Genomic DNA, 16,961 nt, shown 5'->3' on the forward strand with positions numbered 1-16,961 from the left:
CTACAAATTTTCAACACAAATGTTATTTCCATCTTAATGTATTGATGTGAAATCTATCAATCCACCAAAAGTACTGTGGGTGTCTAAAAGTCTTCTAAAGCAAATTCTGCAGGAAAGAAAAATAATAGGTATTAAATGGAATGGAATTTATAGCAAATACCAAGATTTCTCAGAGTTTAACAATTCTATCTCTAAAATTATACAGAAAAGAAGATGAAAATATTTGCGACATGTTAAGAATGAAGCCAAAGTGACTGCCATGGCAGGTGTGCTATTGGGTAGCTGGAGGAATATGCAAAAGGAGCTGACCAAAGAAATCAAACACAACCCAGGGAGGGAAAACTTCAGACGCTTAACAATATAGAGTGGCCCAGGGTAAACAGAGATGTCTGTGTTGGTGGAGGGAGTCTTGTTTGTGCAACATCTGATGGCAAGTGAAGGATTTAGATTATAACTATTGGTGGAACATATGAGGAATGAGACTGGCCTGTTGTAACTTGAGCCCTGATATTTGTTGTTGGTTTCATCAGAAAAGTCTCTTTATCCATAAGCCATATAAATCGCAAATCAAAATTTTTATTTTTATCCTAGTCTTAACTGGAAAATTCTCATTAGAAAGGTAATCATGCTGAATTATTTGTCAAGGAAACCATTTTTTCCTCTTCAAACTAGTTTGAACACCTAATGTGAAAAAACAGAGTGCTTTCCACTTCCTTCGCAATTAGTATAAAGGCATGCGTGTTGCTACAAGGATGGTATTTCTGTCCATCATCTGTTATGTCTAAATATTTCTCTTGACAAAGTATACCACGTGCATGCATTTTAATTCTCTTCTCAGCACATACAGACATATAAGTAGCAAACATTTTAAAATTAATGTCAAAGCTTTACGTTTGTTTTTCTGAATACTAGGCGACTTCAGGAGAGACTCTTAAAGCACGTTACAGATTAGTTGATTAAACCCAAGAAAAACTCTGTGAGATAGGTACTGTTCCCCATTTTATGGATTGGGAAAACTGAAACTTATTAAACTTATTAAAGGTCAGGAAGCACATCTGCCCTCTAGAATCGGTATGTTCACACAATGAGGGTGTTTCTGCTGAAGCCAACCACTTGCAACAATCTGCTCAATTGTCCTTGTAGCTGAAATGGCTGTTGCTGCGGGAAAGATGACCAATGAAGTATCGTGAAAGGGCCATTCCAGTATCCTGCATGTTGGTGGCAAATGTAAAATTGATTCCTGGAATGTTCGAACATTATCCAAAATGGTTCATGCCGTCCTATTCATTAAGTAGTTGAAAGGCCTGAACATTGATATTTGGACTTTGTCAGGTCAGGAAGTGGTGAAAAGAAAGTTGAAGGCTATAAATTTTTGTCCTCAGGCTGCTCTGACAGGTTGCTCCAGCACAGGGTGGCCATTGTGGTTTCACCTAATGTCTGAGGGATATTGCAGGGTTGCCAGGTGATTAATGTGCGTGACTTATCAGTATCCAATTCCCTTACCATCATCACTGTATCTAATCCCATTAGTGCCAAGGCCAGAAGCTAAAGTTAATCCTTAGTGAAACTCCAAGAAGAGATGCTATCATGATCTTGGGCGACTTTAATGTGCAAGTAGGAAAGGATAATGTCACCCGGGCAAGCACGCTCAGGAGGCTAAGTATCAGGCAGAAGAAAAGGAATGGCCAGGAACTGCTGGAATTTGTTGCTGCCAATGACTTAGTGATCACTGACTCCTCATTCTGTCACCCAAAATTTACAAGCAGTTCTGGTACAGCCCAAATTGTTGGCAGTCAACTGTCATGGATGTATGATTTTGCAGAGGCTCTGAACTTGACATTGACCTTTGGCTTCTGATGACAAAAGTGTGCCTCCAACTTTGAAGACAGCCAGTTAATAGGCCAAAATTAGTCTGGTTGAATCAGAAGCTCTCATTAAAATTCAGCTATCAGATGGCTTTGTGTTCTGCAGTGCTTAAGGCTATTGAAGCATTAGAGGCGGAAGTCTGACTCCCTCTGTCATCTGATGAGGAATGGTGTTTTTGAAGTCATCATTGATGACCCCTACCAGTTCATGATTGGGAACTCAGCCCTTTAAACATCCTCCATGGATCAGTGAGGAGACACTCACTGCAGTTGGAGCTAAGAAAAAAGTGGGGCCACAATTTGAGTCTTCAAACACATCTGTCAAAAGCAAAGGCTGATTGAGTTTGCCTTTAGAATGTCATCAAGTCATTGTGTAAGAAAGATAGGGAATCCTGGTGTCAACTGTGGCAACCAGTTTAGAACAAGCTGTTGCCAGGCTCTCTTTCCACACCCTCTGTTCAACTTTGTGGTGGTTGTAGGAGAAAGTGATACCAGCTTGGCAGGGAAAGCATTGGGATGACAACATCAAGCCAGAGTCTGAATAATCAGTTACATTAATAGGAAGATCATTTTAAGATGCTCCTCAATTGTTTGTCTCCTGTAGTCCCTCTACCATTTGAAGAGAGGCAGGAAGTTATGGTAGAGCCACGCTTCCTTCAGCCAAGACCATCTAGTGAACTAATATCACATCTGATGATGAAAGAAGAATATTGTTCTGCTTTTGTTTAAAAGGGTGATAAGGCCAAATGTAGCAATATATATTATGTTGTTGGTCCCAGGGAAAGCCTTTGCTTCCTTGCTGGTGTCTTGAATCAACAATCCACTTCATGGCAAAGGCTGGGATGATACTGAGTGTGGCTTTAGTCCTGGTCATTTCCTGTGGACTAGATGTTTACCTTGAGACAGTTTTTTGAGATGATGGCTGAATGTAATAAGTGGTGCTCAGCACTTTTTTGTGACGTTTGGTCAGGCCTTTGATTCAGTGCATTGAGATGTCAACACTTATGTAGCAGCAGCTGTTGCATGCATGTAGCAGCATGTTGCATGCCCTTCAGTGTCATCTGTAGGGACATTGTGACATCAAGCTTGCAACAAAGCTGCAGATCTAATGAAGCAAGGTTATAGTAATGTGGGTGCAGAGGATGGGTGATATTTTCAATTCTCGTCATCTTCATCAGCTGCTCCATGTCAAGTGGCACAACAAGATCAGAAATTCAGATATCTGAATCTGAACTGAGCAGCTGCCTCCATCAGCACTGGTTTGATTTTGGCAGCTTTCTTGGTATGGACATGTTTATAGAATGGAAGACCATTGAATTCTGAAGTGTGTGTACCAAGGAATGTTGTCGTCAGGTGGGCAACAAAAGCTTTTGTGGTGTGATAAGATTGCCAGTGATGGACATAAGTTGAATATACTTAGACTTAGCCAGAGATTGGTCTGGGTGACACTCGATGTGCAAGGAGGCCACCTCCCTTTGGGATTCTTTTATAATTCTTTTGACTCTTCCCCGGCAGAGGAGACAAAGACTTTTTTCAGCCCAACTTCATGTGTATGCCGAAAATGATTGATTAAAGAGGCAAGATTCTCCCTCCTCATTTGAGGAGCTAAGATGACTGCTCCAACCTTTCTACTGGTCTAGAAAGTAAGAGAAAAAGTTTTGTGATTTGACTTTCTAAATTTGAAATCACTTTGACATCAATTCAGTAGTGATACCACTACTCCTAAGAGCATTCTACACCAAAAAAATTAAAAATTCTACACACAATATTTTAAAATGCTGCAAAATTCTGCAAATTTTATTTGTCAAATAAATATGGAGACTCCAGCTTGGCACTGGGGAGCACAGGCAACTCGTGGCACAGAGGTGGGAGATCACCCAATCTGACACAGCGCAAGAAGTGGGCCTGTCCCAGAAACACCCCAGGGTCCTGCCCCCTCTGTGACAGGTGCACCAGGTGTGGGCAGGCAGGCTCAGAAATGCAGCATTCAAGTGTGGAGGGGGTCTCTGTGTGGGGAGATCTGGGTGCAGGGGGGATCTGGATGCATAGGGGCTTGGGGGGGTTCTGGGTCCAGTGGTAATGGAACTCTGCAGGGGGGACCAGATGAAGGTGGTTGACGCTCAGTGGGATGGGGGTCTGGGTGTGGAGGGTATAGAGCTCAGCAGGGGGATCTGGGTGTGGGGGCTCAGTGGGGTGGTGATCCATGTGCAGCTGGTTGGGGTTTAGTCGGGTGGGGATCTGGGTACGGGTGGTTTGTCAGGGTTGTCCAGGTGCAGGGGAAGTGGGGCTCGTCGGGGTGTGTGTGTGTGTGTGTGAGGGAGGCTCGGTGGGAGGGTCTGGGTATGATGGGCTCTGGATGCATTGGGATTGGGTGGATGGGGGAACAGCTCCCTGTACAGTGATCCCTAATTCTCCAGCTGAGGAACAATGGGTGCAGGAAGCGTGGGGAAATGGGGGAGAGTTTGCAGAGCTTCCTGTAGCTGGGGGAGAAATCTGGGGGTGGGTCTGACATGGCCCTGGATGCTGTGCAGGGGAAGAGGAAGTCCTGTCCTCCCCAGAGCAGCCAGGACTAACAGCTGAGTCCAGTGCAGGGTAGGAGCCACGAGCTGGGTCTTCTCCAGTTCCACCCCCTGCCCCACAGTGATTTACCTCTCTGCTGGCTACCTTTGGCACCCGAAACGTATTGCTGGGGAGAGTCATATGACCGCTCTTGTGGCTTTCCTTTGCTTCCCCATCAGAAAGTCATTTTTCTGTGGGGTAGCAAAGAAATTTTAGGGAGACATAAAGTCTACGCATGTGCAAGTGGTGCAGAACTTCTCCAGGAGTACACCACTGAGCTGTTTGGCTAGTCATAGGCATCTTTTAAAATTGGCTTTTCATGAACTTTTCAAAGTTTTGGACCATATCATAGATTGCTGAAGATGCTCTTTTTCTAATTTGCATCTCCAGTGTTCTGCACCAATGTAATCTGCTAAGGATATCAAAGTTAGAGCACATACCCAGTGTTATGGAGCTACTATACCAAACAGTATAATTGAAACCGCTTCAAATTTGTTGTGAGCAGTATTTCCTGATTCAATTTTTAAAATTAAAAAATCCAGAGTACATTTCTGCTCAAAACTGATTAGTCTGTTGACCCTAGATAGAAATATATCACATTTTAGTTTTTAGGAATAAAAAAAAATTAGGCCACCTGTTAGTAAAAATGTAATCTGAGAATATCAAACCATTTGTTGGGCAACTGTGAATGTCAGTGATATCAGTAACTTAAACAATGGAAAAATCTATCAAGCAGAATAAATAAAACCTTTAATCATATTCATATGTGCACAACAATGAATTTCTTGATATTAACATAGTCTTGGAGTACTTCCTATCAATCAATTTGAGTCTTAAGATAAACCCTTAGTATATCTTAATAGCCTCAGATAGCTTATGTCAAAACAGAATACAGGTTTTTGTGGTATTTCATTGTGGCAGAATTAGAGGTCATGTTATGTTGTTGGACTTTTAAGATCAATACATTGATTCCAAGAAGTAAATTTAAAGAGATTATGATGTGACTATGTGACCTGGTGTGTGTCATCCCAGAGGAGTGCTGACAGCAGCACCTCCCTCCACCTAGGGACATTTTGTGAATGGCCAAAACAATCTGTGACTGGGATCCTGGTGGGAGCCAGCTGAGGTCACTCAGTTAGGGTGAACTGCAAAGAATGGGGCAGACAAATCCCAAAGCTGGTGGATATTTCAATACTTAGATTTACCAAGCCAGCACTAAAAAGCTTCTGTTATACCTTACTGGTTACTCAGAAGTCCACTACACAATTCCCTTAAAGTAACCCAGCCTCAGGCTTCCACCTAATTACCCAAGTCAGATATGATGAAGATTAATTGAAAATCTTATTCACCATATAAAAGAAAAGGTTCTACCAATCCCAAAGGATCGGATGCATTACCTCCCAGGTTAATGAATATTCCAAATCTTACCCAAATACACGCTTACAGCCAATTCTTATTTACTAAACTAAAATTTATTAAAAAAGAAAAGAGAGGGAGAGCAGGGTTAAAAGATCAATATACCTACAGATATGAGTCAGTCTTGAGATTAAATTCATAGCAGAGATGGTGAGCTTTGTAGTTGCAAAGAGTTATTTTAGAATTTAGTCCATAGGTTATAGTCCAATGTTTATCTTCAGCGCGATCCAGTCAGAGCTGGGATCTCAGTCCTGATGATTGGGCTTCTGCTGCATGAAACCTCAAGCAGATCTGAGATAAAAAGGATGGGACCCAAAGATCTTTTATACAATTTCAAGCCTTCTTTGACAAGTTGGAGTCCCGTAGCTTACAGTAGGTAATTAGGATGACTTTGAAGTAGGTCCATTACCAGTACTTAGCTATACGAATTAACATAAGTCAATTGCCTGTTTCTCCACCAGTTAGAATAACTCGGAAGAGGTTGCCTAGCCTCACATGTGGTAGATCAGCTGCCGTCCCAGCTGATCCTGATTGGCTAGGCATCAGAATGGCCTGTTCAATTCTTAGACCCAGCTAGGAAAGGACAACCTGCAATGCTTACGAACAGTCAAGGACCTCAGTTGAGGGGAGGAGCTGAAGATGGGCAGTTTGTTCTGGTGACCGGTGCTGGCACAATGGAGACTCCTCGTGGAATTGGAGGGAAACCTTGGGAGCCATCATTCTGTGGAAGAGCAGGAAGGAACTGAGAGTAAGAGGGACAGAAGACCCTTTTGTTTTTGCTGAGTTTGGGACTATTGTCTGAGTTTAGCAGCACCTTGCTGGGTAGTGCCAAGAGAGACTGTTGCCTGGGGAGAGTTTCCGGGGGGCGGGGGGGGGGGGAACCGAGGCAAAGTGAATAGTGTCAGGATGGGCCCACAACGGGACACTACAGAGTCTGCCACTACTGCCACAGTATCTTTTCAAACTCATTGATTGAAAAGGTGAACTGTCATTTATTTCTTTCAAAAAGATATTAGAATGTTTTCCAAAACTAAATCATTTTATGTTTTCTGTCGTTTACAAATTCTATTTGGTACAGAGGAATAGCATGCTAGATGTAAAAGTAGCATTCTAGTGTGGTATGATATAATATAATACGATTTCTTAATCGGGTTAGTTAATTGTTGATTTAGCAAATCTTAGTTTTACAGATATTGAAAAATTATATTGAGCAAATCAGTAACAAAGTGTATGAGAGAGACGCTCTTGTTGGCGAAAAGATTGAAGTCAGCAGGGACATTTTCAGTAATTACATACCCAGTTACTTGAATTAGATTTAATGTAACATTTTGGCTTATCATAATGAGTGATAATTACTAACATACTATGAAATCAGGTAAATTAAGTTGTACAACATGAGAAAAATGAGGTCTTTCTTGCTACCACTTTTATTGATCAAGTAAAAATACATTAATATTAAAAAAAGAAAAAAGTTTAATGTAGTGCTACACTGAGAATCCAGAGGTAACTGTGTATAGTTTATCTAATTTTATTTGTGTGTTTTAAGTTACAGTATATGCTTTATAACATTTGTCACAGTACAGTACATATATGAAAATGATTAATCTTCATTTTTTTCAGATGTTTTATTCTCATTCCTTTGGTTGAGATAAAAAAAAAATCAATGATATCATGAGAATGCGTTGTTTACATCCCATACTCAGATGAATAGAATGTTACTCTTTTTTTTTAATCTCTCCAGAAAAATCTGTAGATTCCTCTTTCTTAAAATAGCCTATTGAACTCCTCAGGCCAAACTAATAACTAATAGACCAAAATCGAGAGAGGCCAAGGAGATGAGGTCCACAGGAGGCCGGAGCTTTTGTGGAAACACAAGGCTGCTTCCCTTAGATCTTTGGGGATTCACTACCTGTTACCCAACCCAATAATATATATGGGAGCTCATGTGGAGTTTCCTCCCCCATCCCAAACTTCTTTCTTGAAGTTTCTCATATGAGAAGACCGTCTAAGTGTCCTCTTTATGACACTTTTTATTTAGACAGGACTCTCAATGATGTCAGAGGAAGTATTTCTGAATGGAGTACTGTTATATTAATGAGTGTTGTGTCTTTATCATTTTACTATTATTACAGACTGTGTAATTTGCTATTTTCCCATCAGCAGCCCTGGAAATCTGTGACCTTTCATAGTAATTTATAGAATGTCCTATTTGAAAAGTTATATATCTCTGAAGCAAAGACAACTGATCTTAATTATCTGAGCTATGTCTTGTGGGTAGTAATGATATCTTAGGTACAGTATATATGCATATACCCTTTTTGGAGGAAGAGATATGGTTATTGAATGCACATATCTGTGCGCACAGTTAAAAATCATAACAAACCAGGAAAAATGAAAGCTAAGTTTCCAACAGTAAAAGGAACTTGTTGCATTGCACCTTTGTTATATTTATAATATATTTTCACATCCCTCTCCAACAGATACCAAAAATCAATATATACCTCAGCTTCATCAAACTTTTGCACTCTAATGAAAAACCTGAACAATAACCTCATTCTTTTATATAAATTAGATCAACAGATCAAGTCATCTCACTGTGCATCTGAAATTTATTCTGCCTGATACTACTGAGGTCACTGCTAAAGTTTTGCTTTAGAGTGCAAGTTTGAGGAAGATGAAGTACATATTGCTTTTAGATATCTGTTGGAGATAAAAACAAAAGCCTTATGGATGTCAGATATACTGGGTAAGATAATACAACAGTAGGGTCCAGTAAGTATATCTATTGTCATAAAAGGTATATTAGTGACTTATTTTTAATTAGTTCATCCCACTTGGTCCAAGAGTTTTCCCTATTACACAGATTGTTCAGTTGTTAATCTAGTGCAGGAAGTAAATTCATTCCACTTTTGTTAATTCTTTTATACTATCAAGTGCATTTCATACAGTGGGTACATGTATGTGCCACCATACTGGTGAAGTACATGTGAAGTACACTCTCTGCATTCTAAAGGACTAATAGGTGTATCTAGCTTTGTTTAATTTCATGTAATCGAGTTATTTGTATTGCCAATAATTTTCAATTTGTAATTAAATCTGATTTGATTGGTTCTGTCCAGTAGAAGCGAGAGAAAAGATCTGTTAAGGCCACAACCTGTCTTCACCCAGCAGTTTGATGTTTGCTTCCTCCTTGTGGCTTTTTAAATTATTATTATTATGTTTCTGTGTTCAAGCTACAATACCTCTTCACTTCCTTTCTGTTGAGGTTAGTAGGACTACTCATGTGCTTGTAGTTAAGCATGTCTTTAAATTCTTTGCCAGATTGTGCCAAAATGCTGAGCACCTCACAGGATTCACCCCTAAATTAAATCACAGTTTACTACAGCTTAATCAGACCTCTCCCAGAATTTTCTTTTTCTTAGTCTTTTTGGCAACTGTTGGAGAATTGGTATAGTGGGCCCCAGTGTCCATACTGCACCATAAAGCCTTTCCAGATTTATTTTCTCGTTCAGTGAAACCAAGGAATGCTTTAGCCATCATTCTAGCTGATGCCTTAGCTTAAATCGTACCAAAGTGCTCTTGTTAAAATGGTTGGATTTTCAAAATTGACAGAAGCTGAGTCTTGCCCTGCTCTATTAATGCATATCACCAATCTCCCAACAGTAGAAGTCTGTTGAGAAGGGTTGTGTGTGTTTGTGAGAGAGAGAGAAAGAGAGAGAGATGGCATTAAAAGCAAAAATATCAGCATTGGAAATACTGTGTACTGGGTAGCTTTATGGACACTGCCACAATTCCCACTTCATTTGAAGATGCAGAGTTTAGCAAACTTCTTCAAGCTGCTATCAGAAATTATCTCTCTGGATTTTAGGGGAGGACTGGACCTTTTTTATGATCCCATGCTGTTTCCTCTTAAGTACTAATATTAACTGTGGTCCTTTCTTCACCATTCCATTATCTTCACTCTGCCTCTTCCCTTATTCTGTGTTTGTTGCATGGCAAATATCTGATGGTGAGATTCTGCATTATATTCATGTCTCTGTTATTTGGGGAGGGGGGGCTTGCATCCTTTTTCTGCTGGGTATAAACAAGCCAGTAAATTAAAAATCAACCTCTTTCTGCATTAGTCAAGTCAAGGACTGCAAAAATGCCACTTTTTAAAATACTGCAGGTAATTACATTATTGGTAATTAACAGATTTGGAAAGCTGTTCCATAGGATCAGATTACAGAGTCTTGGTTTTATGATTTCCACAGGTAATTCCAGATGGTTCTTTGATTAATGGATTAATATGAAAGTGTGTTAGTCCTATGATTTTAACAGAAACGTAATATGTCAAATTATAGAGGACCACATATTGAAGATGCTGCTTATTTAAAATATTAATGTGGTTTTAAGATCTCTGTTGATCAGATTGTATAGTTTTAATTGCATATTAGTGGCTATTAGTGTTCCTTAAAAATGCATAGCGTTAAAGCAGCTTTTGAAAACTAGACTTTGAAAACCTGTACCTCTGAGAGGCATTTGGAGGATCTTTATGCGTCAATGCGTCAGTCTGATTTTCGTTCTCCTTTTTCTTTCATATGCCTTCTGGAGAAACAAAGAGTATTTTTCTAAGTAATTGGATTATCCTGGATCATTTATTGCTATTCCAAAGAAGTATTCAGTCCTCTTAGGAGCCAGACAAATATGTAAGAGAAAAAAGTAGATATTGAAAAGAGGTAAATAGATAGCTTATTTGAGACAAAGCACTGACTGTTCTGAAGTTCTAACTGTAAACAGAAACACCAGGAAATGAAATAGTCCCTTAGCCACCTGTGACAGAGGTGGATTTCAAACTAAACAGCCTGACATGGAGTTATTGGTAGAGGTATGGCAGGGTGACATGCACAGAATTAATGGCATTAATTCATTATTTAAAGTGGTAGATATTAACAGTTTTGTTAGTGATGTCTATAGTAGTCACTTGTGAAGAAGTAGACATTTTAACATCACTTGTGCCTAATCAGAGACTACTATGTATGAGAGCAGGTCTACACTTAAAACACTGCATTGGCTCTCCTGTTGACCTAGCACAGTCTATATAGGGTGTTAGGTCGGTATAACAATGTCGCTCAGGGGTGTGGATTTTTCACACCCCCTGAGTGATGTAGCTATACCGATACAGGTCTGTAGTATAGACCTGGCTTTAGATAAGATGCAGAAATTGTGTTTTTAAGTATCTTTTATTTTGACTAAAATAAGCTTACTAATTTACTAGCAAGTGTTTGAAGTTAAACAGCCTTCATCAAGATCGATGTTCAGTGAACAGTTGGGATATCAAAACATAATGCCATAGTTGTTAAGTCTTAATGTTGGAAGTCTTAATGTTTTGATCTTATCAAAAGAAGCCAGAATAGAGTAATTAATTAGGAAGTCTCTAATTATTAAATCAAATGAGGCTGAGGAGTGAGCACCTCTAATAGGATTAAGTAGAACAGAAAAGTAGTGAATACAGAAACAAGGGCAATGAATTAAAATTGCACACAACAAGCAAACTACTAATATACAATTAAGTGCACAAAATATATTAATACAGTGTTAAGGTTTCCTAGTTTAAAAGTCAGAAAGTTCAAAACTGAAGTGTCAACTCAACCATATTACAAGTTTTTCATATTTTGTTATCTATAATTTAAAATTAAGAATGTTAAGTGTCGAACTTCTTATTTAACCACACAAGCAACGATAGAAGTTCCTATGTATGTTCTACTGAGTTAACATTAGTATGAGAACCTTCGCTTTTGCATTTTCTGGTAATTTTAAAGTTCGTCCCATAGCACCAAAACTAAGAGAGCGAGTGGTTAGTTCAGTCTTTGTGACCATTTAATAATTCACAATTTGCTGAGGTTCCCACAATTGTTTGCACATTGGTGACAGAGTAAACTAAGAACTGACCTTAGCCCAACTCTTTGTCCGCACCAGAAGAAAGAGAGGAGGCCATGGATGTAGTTTAATTAGGCTACAATAATATCTGGGAGTATCCAGCAACAATTGTACAGTGAGGGAAGGAGCGGATTGTCTCCCTGCTTTTCCAGACGTAGGAGCCCCAAACCCTCTTACTCAGTTGCCTTAAGAGATGCTTTCCTTGAAATCCTTTTCCAATCTATTTTGTCCAATAACAGTATATCTTCTATAATGTACCCACACTGGATATCCACTGTAAGTTTTATATATTAAGTTGTGACATAGCCTGCCTCCCACCCCCTGTGGGGAAGTGTAAAAAAACCCACTCCGCTTTGACAGGTTGGCAGCGATGGAAACATTCCTTTCCAGTCTCCCAAGTAAAAGGGCAACTAGTGTAATGCCCACAGCCGATCAAAAGGGAACCCAGTTGCTATTCCAAGTTCGTGGGTGGGTGCTGGCAGCCCAATCCTGGTAAAGAGGGCCTCTACAGAGCTGTATCATGTGAATTGCTATGCTGTTGGTTACTTGTCACCCACCTTTCTCAGATACAGGATATAAAGTTTGAACTGAAATGTTGTGATCAAAGTAGATCTCAGTATCTGCATTATAATTGCAAGGTAACCTGGTATGAGTCAGGCCAAGATTTTTATGTGTTGTAACAGCATTTGTCTGTCTGCGTCATTAATGTTACTGTCCAAACTACTGCATTAACAATACTATGCATTAATTAGGAAATACTTATTTTGGGTTTTACAGGAACTGTATACATGGATATGAAACTATATTGTTGATCTTCTCAATACAGCGAGAAATGTCTTCATCTTAGGAGATTTGTTCTCTTCTATCTTACATTTTGGTTGTATGTCTTTCAGGTGGCAGAAATGCATGGGGAGCTTATAGAATTCAATGAGCGACTACACCGTGCTTTGATGGCTAAAGAAGCTCTTGTATCCCAAATGAGACAGGAACTCATTGATTTGAGAGGGCCAGTAAGTGTGTTTGTGTATTACACAGCTTGCTTATTCTCTAATTTTCAAAATATACCACAGCGTAATAGTTTTAGAAGTGTTTCCCATTGGTAAAGGTCACTTAAAATAAAATGGAACTTGTTTTATAAAGATTAATGTGGTTAATAATACATCTGTTAATAACTCATGACCTCTAGTCTCTTTCTTTGTTGTTTATCTCGTCTTTAGCAGAATTCGTTACCAGAAATTGAAAAAGAATGGTAAAATTAAATTGGCATTTGAACCAAGAACTTATAAATTGTCCTTTATCTTTATTACTAATCTGAATTTTTTATACTGAAAAGTTGGCACAATAGATCTAGAGTAAATATAATTGGCAGGTTTTCAAGTAGCAGGTTACATGTATTACCTATAAATGTTCAGACATCTATAGTCAATGTATTCTGAAAATGCTTTATAACATTCCTAGGGCAATTCAATTTTTCAAACATAAGATAAAGACTTTTGGAAAGAATATAAAGGCAAAGTATTTCAGGCATGGACTGATAAATATAAATAATTATGTTATATACTAGGCAATTGAAATAAAAGATGCTAAGGCATTAGAGACAGTGTGTTGAGTTTCTCAAACAAAAAAGGGCAGGATAAAAAGGAAAATAGAAATGAGACAAACACAATCTGTAGGAAGTTCCAGAGCTTCACCTTCACATTGTCTGAGTACACCGCAAGGAGGACAAGAGACACTTGTTATGTATTTTAATCTGGCTGCAACTTTATTATATAGATGTCTGGGACTACCTGGCAGATAAAGTGTACAGTGCAGGCATATCCATGTTTATTCAGATCAATTCTCCAGGGCTTCCACCAGCCCCCCTTTTTCCATCCAGGTCCCCCAGCCGACCCATGGCTTGGACCTTACCATCCACCACCCTCGTAAAAGGGTTAAGGTGGGCTGTGAGAACTGGCGGTGGGGGGGAAAAGGCGGAAGGAGGTTGGCTCCCTGCTGTACCAATCAGAGAAGTCCTCAACCCCCTCCCCCATTCTGTTCCTTTATCCAGTACCTTCTTTTAAGTCCTTTACCAGGCCATTTATCTGGTCACTGGCTGCCTTCCCTATGGAGTACCTGCACTGAACATCCGCCCAACCTTACAAAATAAGTTGCGACATATGGCCTATCACCTTTTCTTCTCACCAGAAAAGGTCTTCCTTCACACCTACTGTGGGGAGGGCGAAAAAACCTCACTCCACCAAAGCCAATTCAGGTGGTGTGGGAAAAATTCCTTCTGAGCCCCCCTTTAAAAGGAGCAACTAGCGTAATGCCCACAGCAGGTCCTAACCCAGCCTGCCATTCGCCTCCACTAGGGGACGGAGGGTGGGTGCTGGCTTCTGCGCTGCCTGGAACAAAGAGACTTGCCCCACCCAGTTTCATACCTTTATGCCCTTCGGACCTCACATTCCTGTGGGGGTGAGTCATTGCTGCAAAGCTGACCACCAAGCACCTTTTTTACAGCATTGCTGCAAAGCTGACCTCCTTCCTCCCCCCTCCCCCCCCGATCCCCTACCTTAAAGCAGAACTGTCCTTCCTGAGTAAGCCCCAGAAAAACTCTGCCCCACCTTAGTTGTGGTGCAGTCATATGCAGCAACTGCTGGGCTGTACTTGCCACGTCTTCCTACACAATCTCTGAATTCTGCCTCCCTCCCCAGCTACGGTTCCTCAGCTCCCAATTCTTTGAATACTCTTGCTATATAATCTATCTCCACTCCGCATTATAATGCTATATTTCCACTCCCAAACTCCAGAATGCTCTGTTACTGGTTTCTTCCTCCTGACTATCTAACCCTCCTTTCTTTTCCCGACTCCCTTGAGGGCAGCCAGTCATGTTGCCAACCACCTCATGAGCACTCTTCCTCCTTTTGGGATCATTTAGCACTCTTTTCCCAAGTTTGGGACAAATGGTTGCTCAACATCATTCACCATGGTTATACGATCTAATTTATCGTGCTACCTCCTCTAAAACCCCCCTCCATATCCCTTCTCAGGGACCACTCTCATGACAGCATTCTCACCCAAGAAGTGAATTCTTGCTACAGTGGGAAGTGGTAGAATGCATTCCCACAGAATATCAAGGAATGCGGTTCTATTTGACTTACTTCCTCATACATAAGAAGGAGACCAGTCTTCGACCTCCATCATCTCAATCCCCTCGTCCACAAATTCAAGTTGGCAGCTATTATCCCATCCATAGAAAAAGACGTGATTTATTGCTCTTGATATGTAGGATACCTATTTTCACATCAATATCCATCTGGCCAACAGATGCTTCTTGCGATTCATAGTCAGCACCTACCATTTCCAATACAGGGTACTCCCCTTCAAAATAGCCACTGCTTCCAGAGTCTTCACCAAAGTTTTCTCTTCACCAAAGTAGCTTATATCAGACGTTTTGTGGTCCTGGTGTTTCCGTATCTCGACGTCTGGCTCCTAGGTTGCACGGTCCAGGCACGAAGCCCAAGTTTCAAACTCCATGTTATTCCTCCTCCTTTCGTTCCTCAGAGTCAGCATCAGTGTTGAAAAATCGATCCTAGACCCCACACAATCCCTGGATTTGATAGGAGCCACCATCCACAGCATGGGCCTGCCAACCAAGGAACAGGTTCCAGGCAATGGGAGAAATTATAATTCTCATTATCAACAATCCTTATGTACCGGCCAGGACTTGCCTTCTTGGCCACATGCCTTCATGTACATACATGACTGCCTTTGCTTGACTCCACCTTCACTGCCTCCAGAAGTGACTCCAGACAGTTTACTCACCAAAATATCACCCCATGGACCTTATGGACGGTCCCTGACAGAGTGCTGTCATCCCTTCAGTGGTGGACAGATCCATGTTACATTTGCTTAGGGGTTCCCCGCTTTCCAGACAAGATGATCATCACCTACACATCCCTTGTAGGCTGGGAAAAACACATGGATGATTATGTGACACAGGGAATGTGGTCTCCTTGAGAATCCAGGATGCACATCAATGTCCTGGAACTCTGAGCTGTAAGGAAAGTATGCCGATCCTTTCTTCCATTCATCCATTCCCATCTTGTTCTCATCATGACAGAATACACCACCCCTATTTTCTACATTAACAAACAGGGGCATGAGATCTACTGCTTTATGCGTAGAAGCAGTCAATCTCTGGAATTGGTGCATCACTCACTATAAGAACACAAGAACAGCCATACTGGGTCAGACCAAAGCTCCATCTAGTCTAGTATCCTGTCTTGCAATAATGGCCAATGCCAGGTGCCCCAGAGGGAATGAACAGAACAGGTAATCATCAAGTGATCCATTCCCTGTCACCCATTCCCAGCTTCTGGCAAACAGAGGCTAGGGACACCATTACTGCCCATCCTGACTAATAGCCATTAATGGACGTATCCTCCATGCATTTATCTAGTTCTTTTTTGAACCCTGTTATAGACTTTGACTTCAAACATCCTCTGGCAAAGAGTTCTACAGGTTGACTGTGCATTCTGAGATGAAATACTTCCTTTTGTTTATTTTAAACTTGCTGCCCATTAATTTCATTTGGTGACCGCCTAGTCCTTGTTTAGGAGAAGAAGTAAATAAAATTTCCTTGTTTACTTTCTCCATACCAGTAGTGATTTTATAGACCTCTATCATATCCCAGCTTAGTCGTCTCTTTTCCAAGCTGAAAAGTCAAGTTTTATTAATCTCTACTCATATGGCAGCCATTCCATACCCCTAATAATTTTTGTTGCTCTTTTCTTAACATTTTCCAATTCCAATACATTTTTTTTGAGATGGGACGACCACATCTGGACACAGTATTCAAGACGTGGGCATACCAGGGAATTATATAGAGGCAATATGATTTTTTTTATCATATTATTTATCCCTTTCTTAATGATTCCCAACATTTTGACACTTACTTGAGTGGATGTTTTCAAAAAATTATCCACAATGACTCCCAAGATCTCTTTCTTGAGAGGTAACAGCTAATTTAGACCCCATCATTTTATATGTATAGTTGGGATTATGTTTTTCAGTGTGCATTACTTTGCGTTTATCAACATTGAATTTCATGGGCCATTTTGTTGCCCAATCATCCAGTTTTGTGAGACCAGATACTTTTGTCCGCAGCCTATCTTTCCGGGACACAGAATGTGCTCACAGCTTCAGTCAGCAGAGATTTTG

General features: G+C 40.4%; 1 protein-coding gene across 3 annotated transcripts in view; it reads left to right on the forward strand.

Moving 5' to 3' along the window:
* Nucleotides 1-16,961, forward strand: part of SNX29 (sorting nexin 29) — a 435,642-nt gene that overhangs the window by 205,851 nt on the left and 212,830 nt on the right. For all 3 annotated transcript variants that reach the window (XM_048866549.2, XM_075132756.1, XM_048866552.2), the window contains one exon: nt 12,653-12,769. In XM_048866549.2, coding sequence (XP_048722506.2) covers nt 12,653-12,769 — 117 coding nt within the window. The remainder of the gene's footprint in view (nt 1-12,652; nt 12,770-16,961) is intronic.

This window comes from Caretta caretta, chromosome 10, assembly GCF_965140235.1.
Source record: "Caretta caretta isolate rCarCar2 chromosome 10, rCarCar1.hap1, whole genome shotgun sequence".
NCBI classification, from domain to species: Eukaryota; Metazoa; Chordata; order Testudines; family Cheloniidae; genus Caretta; species Caretta caretta.